Source organism: Engraulis encrasicolus, chromosome 6 (genome assembly GCF_034702125.1).
Source record: "Engraulis encrasicolus isolate BLACKSEA-1 chromosome 6, IST_EnEncr_1.0, whole genome shotgun sequence".
Taxonomy (NCBI): Eukaryota; Metazoa; Chordata; class Actinopteri; order Clupeiformes; family Engraulidae; genus Engraulis; species Engraulis encrasicolus.
Window position 1 is genome coordinate 29,500,721 of NC_085862.1, and position 20,485 is coordinate 29,521,205.

General features: G+C 42.5%; 2 protein-coding genes across 2 annotated transcripts; one reads left to right on the plus strand and one right to left on the minus strand.

Annotated features, from left to right (window-relative positions):
• Window positions 1-115: 115 nt before the first annotated feature.
• On the minus strand, window positions 116-17,782 carry LOC134451543 (carboxypeptidase N subunit 2-like). Its single transcript, XM_063202049.1, has 6 exons — window positions 17,066-17,782; window positions 9,172-10,574; window positions 4,774-4,829; window positions 1,170-1,268; window positions 745-937; window positions 116-237 (listed from the first exon to the last, which is right to left on the minus strand). Exons 2-6 carry the CDS (start codon window positions 10,568-10,570, stop codon window positions 116-118), a joined length of 1,869 nt encoding a protein of 622 aa, XP_063058119.1. The 5' UTR covers window positions 10,571-10,574; window positions 17,066-17,782.
• A 1,298-nt stretch (window positions 17,783-19,080) lies between these two features.
• LOC134451069 (histone H2A, sperm-like) lies at window positions 19,081-19,973 on the plus strand. The gene is made up of 2 exons (XM_063201217.1): window positions 19,081-19,196; window positions 19,418-19,973. Exon 2 carries the CDS (start codon window positions 19,448-19,450, stop codon window positions 19,859-19,861), a length of 414 nt encoding a protein of 137 aa, XP_063057287.1. The 5' UTR covers window positions 19,081-19,196; window positions 19,418-19,447; the 3' UTR covers window positions 19,862-19,973.
• Window positions 19,974-20,485: the final 512 nt, after the last annotated feature.

Sequence of the window (20,485 nt, forward strand, 5' to 3'; positions counted from 1 at the left end):
CGGCTTGTGGGGGGATCAGGAGAGGATGTTGTGACTGGAATGAATGGATGTCAAATGTCTATGACTGTGTGTTTTCCTGTCAATGCCTTCCTCCATACCTCCAGACAGTCCTGGTTCAGCTTGGCTGTGCAGAGGAATCTAAATCCTTCAGGTTCCTTCCCGAGCCGCCCTGAAATCCGAAGGACGCTCCTGATGGTGAGAAGGCGGCCACACTGGCATGGGGGAGTGAATCTGGGTCTGTAACATTCAGCAGACAAATCAATCATTTGTTAGAAAAGCTCTGGTTTCATTTTTTGCGGTCATTATAGAGATCATGTATAGACTACAGTCCACAGTTTTGGCCATGTGTCAACTGTATCTGTGTGAGAGAAGGACAGATGGAGAGATTGAGAGAGATGTCATGGCTTGGATTTTCTGTAATGTGTCGTTAACAGATCTGAATGAAAGGAGAGTTTTGGTACATCTAAGAAGGAGAGGGATCAGTAACACAAAAACAGTGTTTACCAGCTTGGGTTGCAAGGCGCACACGCATGTTCATAAATGGTGGCAGGGTGACATGTCGCTGTAATTTTTGGGGCCATTCAAACAGCATTTTTCTTGTCCAGCCGATAAAAGCTGTCAAAATGGCCCCATTCATTTTTTTTCGGTCCAAACTGTGTAACACATACAACATGTGTAATGTTAACCAATCAAGTGTTTCAGTCATGGCCATATAGTCATAACAAAATACAATACAAAACTAACCGTCAGGCCATGCTTTTTTAGGTTGTTGCACACTCTTGATGAGATGAGGCACATCGAATATAACTGGGATGGTTTTGCCATCCACAGTTATGCAATGTGCCTCATCTCTGGTGTCTGCTGCATCTAGAGTGGCCCCCAGCAGTTTCAGGGCCCTCGTGTTGGAGGGGGCTTGGTCACAAACCACTGAAATGATCTGTTGTGAGGGAGGGTGTTAGTCAAAGTCAAAGTAAACTTTAATGTCCCAAAAAGGGGAAATTCAAGTGGTCAGGGTGCTATACAAAGACAGGACCTAAGAACAGAATAAATACATAAAATGACAGATAAATAAATACAACCCCTTCCCCTATGCCTCTCTGAGATACTTCACTGAGATACTGAGATACTTCACAAGCAAGTCTTTCTAAAATAACTTATGTCAAGCTTACATAAAATCCATACTCTCCCAGTTTCCTCACAGCCAGTGAGAGCACTGTGGCCGTGTCCTGTGGGGAGAGGGTGTTCTTGGCCAGGAAGTAAGCTATGGCCTACAGTGATTACGAATACATAATATATGTGTCATTGAGGGCTGTGAGGGTCCAATGTTATGGTGTGTCCCATGCACGGGCGTAATTTATGGTAGGGACGGTAGGGACACGTCCCTACCAATATTTAGCCCCCTACTGTGTAATCACGACCAGTGTTGCCGGTAACGCTGTAGTCGGACTACTTTTTTCAGTAGGCCTAACGAGTAGCCTAGTCTAACTTTCAAAACGTCAAATTAGAGTTACTTTTAAAAAAACACTGTGCGTTACTATTTCTGCTACATTGGCCTGCCTACTTTTTGTTTCAAGCGAGGAGTTTGTGGCGACACCTGAGGATATGATTTTTTTTTTTTAAAAGCTTGTAGCCTATGATATGAAACTTTTATGAAAGGCGATAGAGGGATAACTTCGCCATTAAATCAGATTGTGGGGAAATGTAGTAGATAGTCCTACGTACAGGCCTACAACGGTTCTGAATCTTAATTAGCCTATTCGAACAGTTGTGCCGACATCATCGGCAATTTCTAATTCACTATTTGGGTGCAGGGACCGGAGCTCTGCAGATGCGTAATAGTTGCGTGACAAGCAGAGAGAGGGGGAGAAAGGTGAAGGAGAAATGTGGTCTCTGCGCAGCGCAGATAATAACGAGTTGAAATGCACACTTGATCGACTACTGATACGGGTGTAGCCTATTTAAACTACCGGAACCAAAACATTTTTTTTCTAGGCCCTGTCTTATTTATTTTTTATTTAAAAAACATGCACGCTTATTTCAAGAAAAGGTTCTCAAATGTCAGTGTAATTTTTGTTGCTGTTAAAATAGGCCTAAATGTCAATAAAGTGAGTAGGCCTAGGCTAGGCCTATTGGCAGAACTGGTGATCATTTTCATGTTAGGCTATACTATACCACTTTGCTGACATTTGAACACAAAGTGACTTATTATTGGTAACAGTCTCTGGAGCAATGTTGGATCAGAACTACACTGTGTGCAGAATTATTAGGCAAACATGTTTTTTGACCATATTGTCCATTATATGCATATTTTCCGCCACCAGCCTCTATGGACATGAACACCTATTGGATTTAAGCATTCCAGGTCATGCATATTGGTATAATAAGAGACAGTGTGATCGGAGGGGCCCAATACCCTATATCAGGGCAAAATTAGTGTGCATAATTATTAGGCAACTTTGTTTTCCTCTGAGAAGATAGGCCACAAAGGAGATCTAACAAACTCTGAAGAGTCTATAAACAATTTTGAAGTCTTCTAGAGGGATATGGCTGTCTTGAAATTGCCCAGATATTGGTCATATCCGTCTAATGCACCGTTACGAAGTCATCAGTGTCACATGCATTGTGCTCACAAAGTAACTGCCGGATTGAGAAGAATTGAAGGTCAAACTATCACAAAATGATTACCCTGCAGTGCTGTTATATCCCAGAACTGAAACCTACATCGTGTGTCCACAAGAACATTGTATGCAGCACTCAGAGACATGACCAAGGTAAAACAGGTTGAAACCTGAAGACCACTCAACAAGAAATGCAGTCAAGACTGGGTCAAGAAAGGTCTTTAGACAATTTTGTCAATGGTTTTATGAACTTGTGAAAGTGACTGTTAATGGACCAGATCGATGAGCCCATGGCTAGATCGGTAATGTGCACACTCAGATGAGTTCCTGAGTTCTACTCAAATGCCAGCAGAATACTGCATAAATACCAGAGCCGTCTAATAAGAGTTGCGCAAACCGGGGACCAGGAAGTCGGTTGGTGATGTGATTCGCGTAGATTAAAATGTTTCTTAACAGTAAACTTCTGTTCGTTGGAAACTAACACAGAACCATCACATACCAAACAAAGATTAAGTACAAACAAATTACATTACCTTTACCACATGTTCTGTGTTCTATGGCCACCACCTAGAACTAAGTAACTTCTAATAGAACTAAAGTCGATGGGGATTTCCATGTTAACGCTCCGTGAGGCTCCATGAGAGCCACCATTGCTGTGGAAAGATTGGTCCATAGAGGTCTATGGGAGTGACGTGACTCTGTTATTAGATGGCTCTGATAAATACCATTGTCTTCTTGAAAGTTGCAAACTTTTCCCTCACAGATCCAGCTATGGGCTCATCCACCCTGTCTGTCAATAGTCACTTTCACCACTCCATAATACCTTTAAAACCTCTGTCCTAGGGTATTTCTTGACCCAGTCTTGACTTAATTAACTTGTTAAATGGTTGTCTGGTGTCATCCCTTCTTAACTTTGCTATGTCTCTGAGTGCTCAACAACCTGTTCTTCTGGACACCTGATGTAAGTTTGCATTCTGGAATATGATAGCACTGCAGGGTAATACTTTTCTTGTAGTTTCACCTTAAATTCTTCAAATTTTTGGCAGTGACATTTCATGTGAGACTGATGACTTTGCAACGGTGCATTTGATACTTCTGTGCTAACGTTACCAACGTCTTGCCAATTTCAAGAGAGCCACATCCCTCTGGAAGACTTCAAAATTGTTTATAGACTTTTCAGAGTTTGTTAGATCTATTTTGTGGCCCATTTTCCCAGGAGAAAGCAAAGTTGCCTAATAATTATGCACACCGGATATTGGGTGTTGGGCTCCTTTGATCACACCCCCATCTTATTATACACATATGCATGATCTGGAATGCTTAAATCCAATAGGTTTTCATGTTCATAAAGGTTGGTGGCAGAAACTACGCATAAAATGGACAATATGGTCAAAAAACATGTTTGCCTAATAATTCTGCACACAGTGTAGCTGCTTTGGTCAATTTCACTCCAGTCATGGATGGAGGTGTAAACAGAGGTAAGGGTGGGATTTAAGCCTGCAACCGTGTGATTGAAAGACCAACTTCCTAAGGAACGCTAGTTGACATATCATCTGCTCATTGAACTTATGAACTTATGATTGAACTTATGATTGGTAATCAGCCCCCCCCCCCCCCCCCCCCCCCCCCCCCCCCCCCCCCCCCCCCCCCCCCCCCCCCCCTCAATGAAAATGGTGAAAAATCACCCCCCTCTAAAACCATTGCGCTACATTCATTCATAGGCTAATACATTCACATATTAAGTTAAAATTGTACTTTTAACAACTGTACTTTCTAAATTTTCTCGGGGGAGAAACCCCCGAACCCCCACCAATTTTGTGTCCCTACCAATGACAAAGTCAAAATTACTCCCTTGGTCACATGTGTTTTTTTAGAAACATCAAAAACGGTCTGGCTACTTACCTGTTTCCAATTGGCCAGATTGGGCTGTTTCCCGCCCAATTGGGCTGCTTAGGATGGCCGTGTGCGGGTAAAAATGGCATTTAGCAGAAAAGGCCGCCCAATTTTTCCAATAGAAATTAATAGAATTGGGCGGGATTTTGAGCCTCTAGGCGGGTTTTGAGCATTTTTTGGACTGGAAATCATCAGCCTCATCTGGCAACCCTGGAAGCCACACCTTGTGCCATCAAAACCATTGCTTGATTGGCCACCTCACCTTTCGTGGTGAGGCCATCAGTGCCGTCCCTTGTCCCTTGTGGCTATTTGGGCCATCTGTTGGAGGACAGAGTCCAGAAATCCTTGCTGAAATGTAGTGAAGTGGTATTGAATCAAATGACCCGTACAGAATAGTTTTCAAAAATAGAAGGACAGGCTTTTGAAAAACAAACATTACTTTTGTTCTTACTTGGAAGTGCCCCACATGCTGCGAAGTTGATGGGGAGGGCAGCAGAAATTTCCTGTAGACCTGTAGGCGCTCACTTTACCATTTGAATGATCATCCCTGTCTCAAAGTGTGCCTCACACACACCATACCCTCCTCTCCGGAGCTCAGTGTAAGACAGGCAGGTAGACGTGTGAGGTTGCTGCCCAACATTTATCAGCCACTGTTCTCGTCTTGAATTGACATAGGATTGTTTTTTTAAAAAGAAGAATCATTCATTCATTCATTTATTCATTCCTCCAGGCAGTGGAATAAATGGCTGCATACTCCAGGGCTGGTGCAGGTGTCAGTGTGTAACCTATTACAGTTTTACACACTTTTTTGACACTAGCCTGTGAGAAAATATTGAAGAGATGTGAACACCTACTTTACATGGGACAGCATATGTGCCTGCCCACCGTGCACGCACACACACGCGCACACACACACACACCATCTCCCAGTCACACTTAGTAGGCTTAGTGGAATTGATTGCTTATGATAGCTGAAATTCGGTGACTATCAGTCCAGCCAATGACCGTGTGCACAGGTAAACCGTTGGCTTATGAATAAGCTCTGTGAATACATACCATGCAGCATCCTTGGGGAATGAAAAAAACAAATAGGTGCTTGTTAGTACAACCTACTGCAGCACACAATTTGGGCATTTTGTATTTCACTGGTCACTGTTCTCTTTGTGAAACTGGTCACAGACTCTCAGTCACAGTGTAGAATGCTAGTCTGAACTAAAACCTGTTCGACCGTCATTATGAAGGCAATGCGTTTGCCGTCATTATATACAGCTGTAGGTATTCCACACACCTGTGTTCAGTCTTTTGGTGATGTGATGTGCAATGAAAAAGACACAAAACACACACCTCTTTTCCCTTTTCCGTTTATTCAAATAACTATATAGCTTTCAAGGTGAAATTGTCGAGGACACACGTCGGTGTTGCATTTCAAAATTCGATATCTAATCGCCAAATGCAGTGCTAAGGGAATTGCGGTGATCCAAGGATTCATTTCCACAAATGTACACTAGGGGAGTAATTTATTATCAAACCCCACTGGTCTTCTATAAGGGGGAGTTCACCCGTCGTGAAATGGATCCCAGAAACGAACGGAGATGATGTATCTACTTGAGAAAATCTTTGCTGGGGCTTTGGGCCAGTCCCGATCGACCAAAGCTGCATCTGGAGCCAAAGTCAATTTCTGGAATGAAGTCGCGGGCCAAACTCAATATTTATTTTATCCAAATTGTCTAAAATTGTGTGTGCATGCACTTAATACTCAGTTAATTTTCACACACTCCCCATCATATGGTATTGCATATGAGTGTGAGCTGTTTCATTAGCCAAATTTCACATCAAATTACATGTTCAAGTCTTGTTACGATATACATCAATGGTGTATGTGGGCCAAATAATACATATTTAAAATTATCTCGCGGGCTGAATAAAATGGCTAGGAGGGCCAAATTTGGCCCCCGGGCCTGGGTTTGACATCCCTGTTGGCAGTGTTGTAGTCATTTTGTTGTAAGTGTTGTAGTTGTTGAAGGCATTGTTGTAGTTGTTGTCGTAGTTGTTGTAGTTGTAGGTAGTGTTGCAGGCTACTTCTTGTTGGAAGTGTGGTAGTTGTTGTAGGCAGTGTTGTAGTTGTAGGCAGTGTGGCAGTTGTAGGCAGTGTCGTAGTTGTTGTAGGCAGTGTGGTAGTTGTTGTAGGCAGTGTGGTGGTAGTTGTGGTTGGCAGTGTGGTCGTTGTTGTTGTGGGCAACGGTGTTGTGGTGTGTAAAACTGTGGTGGTTGCAGGGCCGGTTCTGGCTTATTTGGTGCCCTAGGCGAGTTTGAGTTCTGGCGCCCCCCTCTCCCCCCCGCCTTACCTTTGAAAGAAAAAAAAAACCTCTTTCTTATACCTTACAGAACACAAGAGTAATATCCGTAGTAAGCTTAACTAAATAGCATCAAGAACAATAACCGTTTTGCATCAAATGGATTTCTGGTTCTTTTTGACAGGCGACCAACACATCAGATTGAGTTGCATGAAAGTAGCTTCACTGTGTGGTGTGTTGGGTGTGATGGTGGTGGGGCCCCCAACCCCAGATGAGAGGGAGGTTATCAATGTGTTTGAATTGTAATATGAAATTGAAATGCCAGGAGAGTGATACAGTTATTTGCATGTAAAATGCATGTGTAGACAATAGGCCTACCAAGGAGGTCTGCATTGATAGCCTATCTACACTACAGCATCACAAAGCATGGCAGCATAACAATTTTAATAAGCTACACATTTGTGCTGTCTATGATTCCAAATCAATTTCATTTCTGGACTGGAAATAGTGGTGCATTTGTGAGTAGGAGAATGAGAAGGGGGCTGTCTGTGTTTGAACTGGAGGGACAGGGTGAAAGAAAGGGAGAAGAGCTCACGCTATTGAATTTCATAATATACAAAATATAGTAAATAGCCTCACTTGTCTGCAATACTACATCACTCAGCATGAAAACATGCTGTGCATGGTTCTGTTACATGATTCATGTAGGCTATGTCATTCTGGTCTGGAAACTTTTAAGCTTACAACAAGCAGGTAATTCATGTGGATGGAAGGAGATATGGCAGCTAAAATTGTTTTAAACATTCCACCAGTCTTACTTTACATTGCTTGTCAACCTAAGCAAGTATCATCAGGTGGGTGTTAGTGAGTAGTGAGTAGACTACTAACAGCTACTTTACTGGATTTCATTGCTTGGCATACTTGGCTAATGTTAGCATGCTAACTAGCGATTTCTCAGATCAAAAACAAAGCTCTTTTTCTCTCTAATTCCAAATAGTAACCACACAACTATTAGGCTTTCCATAATCACAAACGGTTGCTGATTAAATAACATAGTTCCAAACCACCCTCTGCAACTCCTGCATCATGCAATGAGTGGTTTAATGAGAACATAATAATCTCCATCCAGCAGAGCACTGCTGTTTGCGCTTGCCCTCTCTGTCTCTCGAGTGAGTCTCCTATGGGGCACCTAAGTCTCCACCCCTTCCGGGCGGCTTCTGGGGCTGGCAACGGAAAAACTTTGACTGGGCTGTAATGGACTGATCAAAGCTATTTTCCGACCCACCTCGCATTTCCCCGTCGATCACACATATGCTGTGCCTCAGAGTTAATAACAACCAATGGTGTGCTTGTTGACTTCACTTGGCAAGCGATTTTTGAGTTGTGAGTGTGCAAAAATATGTAATTATTTGGACTACACAACAGACGTCGCATGTCCGACGTGCAGCCACTTAAGCCACGGTGCAGCGGTAGGGTTGGCTGTGCCTCGGTTCACGTCAGATATGCGAGGCGCAAGTGTAGTCTCCAACACAGTTTTGCACAAAAGCTAAAATAACGTTTCTTGCGTGCCGACAATGAGTGGTCTTACGACGCAAATCCAAACCTTTCAAATTCACTATCATCATATGTGAAATCCGGAGCACATGCCAAACGGGATGAGGATTTAGCTTGACTCGCATTCAAAATTTTGCGAGCTCCTGCCCCATGGATCGGAAGTAGAAGGGCGTGACTTAGGTGCCCCATTTCAAAATAGACCGCACGCTGTCACTCGTCCCGCCCCCTTTCTCAGAACTTTCTGTTTATTGGTTCACAGACTTCCCAGAGACAGTTGGAAGAGATATTGAGCTCGAAAGTGACGTCACTTCCCCCGATTTCATGGGACCTCAACGGCGTTTTTAGCCGAAAATCGTAGCATGTAATCCAATGGCGGTATTAAAATGGCATTTCGATCCCCTTCGAGTTGTGCCACGAGCTCCATATATGTTGTTTCTGATATTTTTGCTTAATTTTTCGTATGAACCCCTAAACTTTTTAGAAAGCTGTGTTTCTTCACATTTTTCATGCCGACGGCCTCGGAACAAAACATTGATACTTCTGCTTGAATAATCTTTATCTATCCTCTTAAACAGCATATTTGGAGCCCAGCGCATATCATGACTGAGATCAGAAGATATTTACTCGCTACCATGTTGTTAGATGGTCAACTGAGGTCCCGTGAAACGCGGAACTAAGGGGCGGGACTTTCGAGCTCTATTGGCTGAGGGGCGCTTTGCCGTGAGGAGCGCTTTCGCCACTCTTTGTTGATTGCGACTTCATGAAAAAACTTCATATCGCAAAATTATGCATAGGAGAGCGCCATTTCGGCGCCCCTTCTTCACATGGCGCTCTAGGCGACCGTCTAGCCGGCCTATGCTTAAAACCGGTGGTTGGCAATGTAGTCGGACAAACAAAGTCCTCTTCCTGTAAAAGGATTATCTCTCTATCTCTCAAATTCTCGGGTGTGGCACAATTTACTTTTGATTTTAATATACTGCTTTGTTTTTCCAACCAGTAGTAAAAGGGTATTAGTTTGCAGTCACAGTGCCAAGGGTTGCCATCAAGGTATAACTTACTTAGCTTTGGCAAGGAGCTGAATGCATCCTCCGGTAGCCATGTTAATTGATTTTTAGAAAGCTTAAGGTTCGTTACTGCTTTCACTTTATCAAACGTTTCTGGTGTGATGGATTTTATAAAGTTTTTTTGAAGATTCAGGTCAGTGACTTTGTCCAGACCTTCAAAGTACTCTGTCATCAAATCCTCAAATTTATTCTCAGATAGATCCAGCTTGCGAAGCTTTTTAACTCCTCCTAAGCCCCCAACAGGAAGTGACGTAAGATTGTTGTGCTTAAAGCTTAGCTCAGTAAGCCTAGGCACATCTCCAAATAAGTTTTGGGGAAGATTTGTCAGTTGGTTATCATGTAGTGTTAATGTTTTCAGTGCTGGAAAGTCAAGAAACATCTGAGTTGGCAACTGTGTCAGGAGATTACCCTCTAGAAATAGCTTAACTAATTTACTTTTATGTGGAATTAATTGTGGAGTTATGTCCGATATCTTGTTGTTGTGTAAAGCAATCTCTATAAGTTCTTTTTGATTGTCAAATATGCCGTCAGGTACAGATGTCAATTCATTTTCATATAATCTAATTACTTTGAGATTGTTCAGTTGGGAAAGCAGAGATGGAGAAACGGAGGTAAGTTTATTCTTTGCCAGGTGAAGCATCCCAAGATTTTGTAGCTGATCAAATGTTCCTTCTTCAATTTCGGTTATATTGTTAATGTGCAGCATTAAAGATTGTAGGTTCACAAGGCCATCAAATATGCCTCTCTCTAAACTCTGAAGGTTGTTGAGTTTAACATTTAGGCTTTGCAGAGTGGTCAAGTCCCTAAACACTCCCTGGGGAATTGAGTCCAGCCTTGCATTAGAGATTTCAATCGTCAAAAGGTTTTTCAAACCCTCAAATGCTCCAGGCTCAATGAACTGCGTTGTAGTACCAAGGAACTCAATCTTCTCAAGCTGAGGATTTGTGGAGAATGCCCCTCTTGGAATTGTATCGATTGCACTTCCCACAAAGTACACCTCTTTGATCCCAGGTTTCAGTGTGGTGGGCACTGCTACGACACTCTCGGCGAAAACTTCGCAGTTGGAACAGCCCTCACCAGGAGCTTGACCACGGCATCCCATCAGCCACGGCAGCAACAGGAATAGAATGCTGTATGTGGGAAGCATTTTCCTGTGAGGAAAAAAAACATTAGCTTGGATATCGCATGCCTTTCTGTACATCCTCATTTTGATACAGAACATGTGTTATTATCGGCTAGCATGATGTCTGTGTAGTGTGGGTTTCCCATAATGAAGTCATCCATTATTGTATAATAACAATCAAAGGGATAATCCTTCTGTAAAATCACGTGTAAAATCACTTGATGCTGTAAAATCACATTTTCATTTATTCTTATTTTTTTGTGTGCGGACAGCACAAAGTAAGAAAGACCTGGCCATGCCGTAGCTCAAACGGTAGGACACACTGTCACGCCGGGGATTCCGGCCTGAGCTCATCTCCTGATCCTCCCCCATCTCTCTCTTCCACTCACTTCCTGTCATCTCTCAAACTGTCCTATCAAAAATAATAAAGATATACCCCCCACCCAAAAAAAGCGAGAAAGACCTACGCATTTATTGCTGATGCTGGGGCAATGGAGCCTGGTTGGCTACACTAGAAAGGTCACGGAAGAATTCGTCTGAAACAGACAGTGAAAGCTGTGGAGTTTGGTATTTTGAAGGCCCTCTCTGTGATTCCCCCATCTCCTCTCCTTTGGGTTGAGCGCTCTGGTGGTAGCCTGGGCCAATGGAGCCATGAGCAATGGAAGGGACACCATGGCTATGTCTCATATCACGCAATTGTGTCAGTGCACTGACAGTCAGTGCATAGTGCACACAGTGCACTGAGGTCTTTAGTGCATAGTGTCATGGAAAAAGTTGAGCACTATGCACTGTGCCCTCGCTGGAAGTGACAGCTGAGCATGGCATTAGCTCGCCAAAATATGAGTGGGCTACTGTTTACAATGCACAGCATCTGGTGCTTGCATTTCCATTTCCTTCACCCCAAAGGGCAACAATCACACATACAATACTTTGGTTGGCATAAAAAGGTTGGTGTTCCATCAACATTACTTACAGAATTAGGAGACTGTTAACCACACTCTTGTACTGAACTGAATGCCACATTTCCTCTGTGTCATTGTCAACATGGCTGCCATTTAGTGCGTGCAGTGTCCATCATTCAAGCACTGCATTATTCCGCTATTGTTAGGGGATCATCCTGGCGCTTTCAGTGCACTGGCTCAACTGAAATTTTCAGCGTGAGCACCCTAGCCACTGAAAAACAGTGCCCGAAGTGCACAAGTGCATGATTTGAGACACAGCCCATGAGTGCGTTGCAATATGCGACCTTGCCTCCTCCACTTGCCTGGTATTACAGGAAGTAATATGTCATGATGACATCACTGCAGGGATCAAAGTTTTCCGTCGCTATGACGGATTTCCGTCAACTCGATTTTCGTTTGGACGGATTTCCGTCCTTATAATGCATGTCAATTAATTTACAATTTTTACTTTCCAACTGAACTCAAAACGAGAGCACTCCTGGTCATGAGAAGCGGAGGAAAGGTGTGTTTGGTGTACGGATTTAGTTATAGGCGTACACGCTGGTGTCATACAACAGATTCACTCAGTAGTTTTGAGCCATCGTCTTCCGTGTTCCAAAAAAAAAAAAAAAGTACACGAGCGGTCAACAAATCAGTTGCGGCGCAGCGCGAGAGATTAAAAAAAAAAATAGCCAACATTGTTGCTGATGGCAGAAAAGAAAATAAGTGTAATACTATGTCTTTAAAGTGCAATGACCATCATTAAACGAGTTGGACTGATATTCCAATATGGGCTAATAATAATGCATATGCATGGAATGCATAGCTGGAAGAAGGTAGGACACGTATGTTCCCATTATCATTGCACCTGCCGTGATGGATAGTTAGAAAAATAAGAATAGTTTACTTCGACTGCGCATGATGTCCTTTTCATGAAGGGGTTTCCTTTTAGGCATTGTGACTTTTACTAACATTATTCATAGCCCCAATGGGACGGCTATCATTGGCAGCTAGCTAGGATATACCATGCGTAATACCATGCGTTTCATCATCAAAGTTTAGCGCGTTTGACTGGCTACGTGTAGAACTAGCTCTAGTTGTCTTTCTGACAATTTACAGTCTCACCTGTAATCATAGCATATTAACTTTGTTGTTGTCGATATATATTTAAGAAATAAGTTAAAAATGGGTTGCATTTTACAGGGGTCACGGAGGCTATCCCTGGCAGAGCCAATATTTTATGTCTTGTTCTGGGAAGCAGTGTTCTGATGGGTGGACTCATGGTCAATAAATGCCGTTTCGGTGTTTGTTTCACTTTCAAGGCTTGTTGTAGGCTACTGTGTGATGCTATTTTTGCTAACTGGAATAGTGTGCAGCAACAGTTGTGTGTGTGTGCTTGTTTTTGAGTGGCTCAACGTCTGTGCCCATCTTCTCGGACTATACGCTTCGTTTGAGTTCAGTTATTTGCGCACTCAAGACTGATAGGTGGGTGATTTGCCTTGATTCGAGTGGAAAGTTACGCGACAAGCTTGGGAAAGTGTGTTACTTTCGATAGACGTATGTCTGTGACTGTGTCGTGTCTGCTTGTGTCGTGTCAGCTTGTAGGAGAGAACACGGGTGCGTGTAGGAATCGGGGACGTTTTTTAAATCAATGGTAAGCGTGTGCCTGTCACCGCACATCGAGAAGCAAAAAAGTACCGGTAGCCATAGGTTTTCAAAACGGTAGAACACAAGAGGTAGACTACCGCACCCTGTTTGTAAACTTCAACTTCAAGTTATCTTTAACAGGATGAATAGCGAAAAACATGCAAAATAACCAACAACTAGTTTTCTCCCTCTGATTGCTATGACCAGTGCATTATTTTTTAAATGTCAGAAATACTGCAAGCAATGCGCACCAGTGCTTTCACCAGAACAGTGTTTGCCCATTCTGATGGGAAAGACTAAATATAGCCTACTACTACTACAAAAAAAAACCAACCATAATGGGATCACTGTATCAACGCATTGCAATTCCAAGTCAATAATTCTGTGATATCAGCTAGACCATTTTGAAGCAACACTCATTGTGAATCCATTCTGCATAATGTTGTGAACAATTCATAAACAATGGGTAGAAATAAGAGGAAATAACCAAAACATGCCCCAAATTGCAGTTCAATGTTTGCAGTCTGATATATCCATTATCCCTCCATTCTCAGCCAGTTCCGGTCAATCTGGTGGCCTAGGCCTGCCCCCTTTCCCTCTTTCCTTTTTCTTGTATTTAGAAATTGGCATCTGTAAACATAGCATTGTAGGCCTACATCTGATTGAGCACATCTGATCTAGTACCTACAGGTACATTCATACTGAGAGTGTATATAGGCCTACTGAGTGTATAATGAATATTCATTGTTAATGTGAAGTGTAAAGTTTTATGTTGGTTGAAGTTCTGATTTTGTGGCACTTTTTGGTATTACTGGCGCCCTCAAGACATAGGTCTATTCTGCTCTAGGCTACTGCCCTGTCTGCCTATGCCTAGTGCTGGCTCTGGCACCATTCCTTGCATAAAACCAGTGTATGTTTCGTTATGAGGGCAAAGCCTGGCTACATTGGTTTTCGTAGGGTTACGGAGTGATACTCGATCGGGTACCTAACCGGTAAAAAAGTTCAGTCAGATGACTTTTTTTTGCTTTAATCCCTGCATCACTGACAACAGCATTATATTTCAATATCTTGCAAAAGCTCAATTATAGAGTCTATTTCTCATTTGCAATTGGGATGGTGAATGAAAAACAGTCCCCCAAAAGTTGTTGTGGCTAGGCTGACAGCTGGGAAACTTTATCGTTTTCTCCACGGAGGAGGGGCCAGGGGGTGGGACGAGGAGACAAGCGCAAGTGGAGGAGGCAAGGTCGCATATTGCAACGGACACCATGTCATTAAAGGCCTCTTACCAGCGGCCCCGATGATAGACTGTCTGATCTGATGCGATCAATCAAACTAAAAAAACATGTGTATCCTGCCTATTGTGTTTACGACAAAAAAGAAAATATGGATAAATGTTTGTCCCACATTATTTAACTGCTCTGTAAATAATATTGTGTTTACTTGCATTTTTAGTCCAAATTAGAGGAAAATAATATTATTTTTATGCTCCATAAATGTAGTCCCCTTTGTTCCAGACACTGCTGTCTTCCTCTAAATTAAAAGGCCATCCAGGATCCTGTAAACAATTATATACGTAATTAGGAGCTATTGAACTCTAGCCTGATTATCATGACTTTGTGTCACTGCGAGGGCGGAGCCTGGGTAATTTAGCACAGACCTTTCATGAATAATTGGCGTGATCGCACAAGTCTCGCACACACATGCATGAAGACCATAGAGGTAGAAAATAGCACTAGAGGTGACCCGCCCCCTTTTTACGGCAATCTGTAGCGGCCGATAGGCGCGTACGAGTTCACGTCAACGCATACATGCGCATGTAGACAGCAATGCACCCTGGATGAAAATGCTGCATGACGGTTAGATTTCCTGTCAAACTTCGAAATTTCGTCGATGTTGCGTTGACGAGGTGACATATCACATGGTGTCAAACTATCGCGGGATGCATGCGACTGCAGTCAGATCTTGCAACCTCTGCAGTTGCTTATCCCCTTCAACGCTCGTCGGCGGACTGCCTCCGAGGTCACGCGCCCATGAACTGGTTGGTCAACAACTCACTCACGTGTGTATATGGGTCTTGTCTCACACCTCTACACAAGTTTGCGCAGGTCCCCACTTCGGCTCCTCCTCACTGCCTGTCCCCCCACTCCTCACACGTGGTGTGTAAGTAGAGCAAACCAGTGCGAGCTCATAGTCTCGTTCATATTTGTGGCCGACTGTAAATGCGCTGTATTTAATAACACCCACATCGTGACAACAAGTTCTCGCTCACGTGCCTTTCGCAACATCGACGCTCGCAACAAACTCGTACGCGCCTAATAATTGGTGTGATCGCACAAGTCTCGCACACACATGCATGAAGACCATAGAGGTAGAAAATAACACTAGAGGTGACCCCGCCCCCCTTTTTACGGCAATCTGTAGCGGCCATTATCTGTAGGTAGATCAGAGAAATGGAAATTAATGGTGAAGGAGGCTCACCTCTGTCAAAAATGTCCATCAACACACTATACAAGGACAATAGTTGAAGTGTGTTGCTAACTATGTTCATAAAATATATAATTTGATTTTTTAAATGTATTTTATCGACTCATATGATTTAAGTAAATATTTAGCCCGACATTTCAAATCTGACAGAGTTCTTTTTAGGATAGCTACTTTATGAATGAGCAAACAGGTTTGTGTTTTTCACTTAAACCCTCTACCAACATATTAGTCTGCAATTGCAACTTAGGTAGACCTTGAAATTTGGTGTGAAAATAGTGAAGTTGTGAAAAACGCTTTTTCAAAATAAACATTTAAGGAATCTATAGAATTAGTTAAGCATTAGAAGTTACAGCACTTAAAGCGATGGTTCGGAGTAGAATCACCCTAATGCCATTTGAACCGTGACACCCATCCACCTTTACACCCGAAGTGTTTTCTGCCGCAGGCTTACATCAACAGAGTTGCCGTGTTATTCGATGTTTATTCCGGTTAGCTTGACTCAAGCGCATATGGATACTGGGCACCGTCTCCAAACTTTCCCCACAAAAATAACATGTCATGACACCAAACTTCTGCAGTAGCACAAATATGGTCTGTACTCACGAAACGAAGCATTTGGAAGTTTGGAAATAGTCCAGGAGTTTATTATTATCAACACAAGCCGAATAGCTTCTCTGCTGCTAAAGCTGCGCCAACGTTACTTCCGTCATCTAAGACAAGCATGTAAGAGTCCTCAACGAAGCTCATAATATGCACAATGAAAAGTGAATTCAGCATCAGTATTGATAACGAAAATCCTTGTCTAATTGATAGTAGGTAAGATTTGAAATATCTTTTAAGTATTGCCTTGAAAATATAAGCCTTAATCACAATTCAGTGAAAACTTTTTTAACACTCTCGTCTGGAAGTTTGTTGAAGACTTTTACGGGCTTGTCTCATATGACGGAAGTAACGTTGGCACAGCTTTAGCAGCAGAGAAGCTATTCAGCTTGTGTTGATAATACTAAACTCCTGGACTATTTCCAAACTTCCAAATGCTTCGTTTCGTGAGTACAGACCATATTTTTGCTACTGCAGAAGTTTGGTGTAATGACATGTTATTTTTGTGGGGAAAGTTTGGAGACGGTGCCCAGTATCCATATGCGCTTGAGTCAAGCTAACCGGAATAAACATCGAATAACACGGCAACTCTGTTGATGTAAGTCTGCGGCAGAAAACACTTCGGGTGTAAAGGTGGATGGGTGTCACGGTTCAAATGGCATTAGGGTGATTCTACTCCGAACCATCGCTTTAACATACAGTAGAGACAATCTTGAAAATAATGCAACTTGTGCTTTAGGAAAGCCAGACCACTCATTGCTTATTATCAGTAATCCAGCAATATGAATACACAAAATTCAATGTGAGATATTCAAAGACAGAACAAACACGGCAACATATAACTCACCGTCACTTTCATGCCTTCAACACGTATGTCTGGAGGTTATGGACCCAAGAGAAAAAAAACACAAACATGCAGTTGCCCTGCCTTATCTTTGAGCTAAGGCTGACGCCCCCTCCGTCGTCCCCCCAGTCGGCCAATCAGGGTGGGGCTGACTAGTTTTCTGCAGTCTCAGATAAGACAGGCTGTTATTTGGCTGCAATATCCTTTTAAATGGCATTCCATTACATTATATTGCATTTGACAGGCCCTTTTTTTTAAAACCAAAGCGACTTACACTACTAACATCACTAACAGATACGAAGTGCACAGGAAACACAAGTAGAAACACCCCATATGTGCGGAGTGGCCTTGCTGTTGTCAGATTTACTCCATGTAATTGTCTGAGTTTTCAAATTTGGTTGTGTTAAAATTAAATGATGTGCTGTTGTCAGAGGTGAGAAATCGAATCAAGTGTACCTCTTTCATGTCATGTCTGGTTAAAATGGCAGCATCCACTGGTTACCAGTGATTATGCCTAATATGTAACATCTGTTATATATTCGCTTCCACATCTCCTTCCCTTTTCTGTTCGAACACCCTGAGTGCGTCTTAATATGCGACCTTGCCTCCTCCACTTGCCTCCTCCACTTGCTTCTCGTCATGATGACATCACTGACAACAGCATTATATTTCAATATCTTGCAAAAGCTCAATTGTAAAGTCTTTTTCTCATTTGCAATTGGGATGGTGAATGAAAAACAGTCCCTCAAAAGTTGTTGTGGCTAGGCTGACAGCTGGGAAACTTTATCGTTTTCTCCACGGAGGAGGGGCCAGGAGGCGGGACGAGGAGACAAGCACAAGTGGAGGAGGCAAGGTCACATATTGGGATGCACCCCCTGTCTCTTCATCTATCTTCAGCAATAGTCTGTGCCTCCGTTTTATTGTCCTGAGACTTGAGTTATGAGATGAGATGAAACTTAGAAATATGGTAAAAGTCAGTACGAAAGTATAACATGTAGAGCATCCATACCATACATACATCTCTCTACATGATAATAAAACATTGAAACAAAAAATGTGGATATAACACATGAGAGACAATACATGGGTTCCAAATTTTGTTTATAACCTGACTGCGCGAACCTAGCTGCGCACAACTCAACCTCTGATTGCTGGAAACTAGAGCCGTCTAATAAGAGTTGCGCAAACCGGGGACCAGGAAGTCGGTTGGTGATGTGATTCGCGTAGATTAAAATGCTTCTTAACAGTAAACTTCTGTTCGTTGGAAACTAACACAGAACCATCACATACCAAACAAAGATTAAGTACAAACAAATTACATTACCTTTACCACATTTTCTGTGTTCTACGGCCACCACCTAGAACTAAGTAACTTCTAATAGAACTAAAGTCAATGGGGATTTCCATGTTAACGCTCCGTGAGGCTCCATGAGAGCCGCCATTGCTGTGGAAAGATTGGTCCATAGAGGTCTATGGGAGTGACGTGACTCTGTTATTAGATGGCTCTGTTGGAAACTGCTGTTGGTCAACAAATTAGCCAGTGTCTTGCCCCTCCTCATAACATTGTGTTGATAAATACTGAGAACCCATGTATGGGGAGAGAGACAGAGAGAGGTTTCTGAGATTGTAGATTGATTGTAGATTGTGGTGCACTTAAGAGGCTATTTCACTAATTAATTACTCCAGCAGGCTGATTTGTTCATGTTGCAGTCACCTGATTTATAGCAAATTCAGCATTCAAAACAAATCTGCATCTTTCCTGATGTATCAGTGTCAATGTGGTTTATCTGACTAGACTACATTGATGGGCCAGCCAGAAACATCAACAACCTTTTAATCCTTGCCTTTAACTGCTTTAGAATTTTTTTTTTTTTTTAAATGGAACTAGAGTAAAGTATGACTCCTTGAGATATATATTTTTTTACAGAACGGCACATTGTCAGATATTTCCTGCAACAACGGCCTAATAACTATCAATTAACACAGCTCTTCACTAATTGAAATCAGGTGTTGGGACTTTCTACCCAGGTGTTAGGATTTCTCTCTAATCGGGTAGCACAATATAAAAGACCCTTGTGAGTACTGGAGGGCAACAAACATCTTCTGGAACTGTGGCTCCTGCTTGCAAGTGAAAGTAAGTGAAATTACGGTTTTTGGTTGTATTTATAGAATTCTTGAGCACTGCTTTCATCATTAATTTTGTGAAGTTGTAGTAGGCATAAGGCTGTAGGCTAATTTTCTATTAACTTTCTAATTCAATCATGGAATGATTAAAAGCCAACATTTTGGACTGTTTAGTTTGCTGACTGTGGTGGATTAATTTTTCATCTTTAATTTCTGTTCTTGCCATTGCAGACAATCCAATCTCCTCAACTTGTTTCAGTAATGTCTGGACGTGGAAAGAAGGTTGCTGCCGTGAAGGCCAAGACCTCTGTTTCCAGGTCTGCCCGTGCTGGTCTGCAGTTCCCTGTTGGTCGCGTGGCTCGCTTGCTGCGCAAAGGCAACTATGCTCCCCGTATTGGAAGTGGCGCAGCGGTGTACCTGACTGCAGTGATCGAGTATCTCTGTGCTGAGATTTTGGAGTTGGCTGGCAACGCTAGCAGGGACAACAGGAAGAAGAGGATTGGCCCTCGTCACGTTCAGCTTGCCGTGAGAAATGATGAGGAGCTCAACAAACTGCTTGGAGAGGTGACCATCTCTGAGGGCGGCGTTCTTCCAAACATCCACGCTCAGCTGCTGCCCAAGAAGACCCAGAGGGCAGAAGAGTCCAGCAAAGATGTCAATTCGCAGGAATTTTAAAGACTCATAATGCAACTAAATGGGTTTTAAACATTTTCATCTCTATGTATTGAAATGCAGTGCATCACTTTATTCACATTTTCAAATAAATGACTTTTTTTTTAACTTCAGTCTCTGTCTGTTTATGTCTAATGGGTGTGGAAATGAAGTTAACCACACAAGGAGTCTCAGCTGGCGCTGCATCGCTAGTCAAGGCATTCCATTTTGAAACTGAAAAGGAAAATCAGATCTGTTGGACAAACATTGACCATAGGAAGTACAATTTGGAATGTCCTGAAATGGAGAAACTACTGGTGTACTGTGAAAAAGATGAAAGAAAAACAAGTGAATTATTGTGAGCGCTGCAAAGAAAACCCCCAAAACATCAGTACCGTTAAGTCCCATCACAAATAACCTCGACAGTACAGAGAGGGGGCCCAGAATTGGGTCGCTTTCAGTTGATATTGATAATCCATACAACATAGCTACAACAGATCTTTTAGTGGCCAGCAGAGGGCAGGAATAAATTACATCACATTTCGTTGTATATTGGATTTAAATGAAACTTCTCTGACTTCAATGCAAGCCTACAACTTGGATGAAGAAACACAAACTGGTCTTGTCATACAATTTATTTCATTCAAT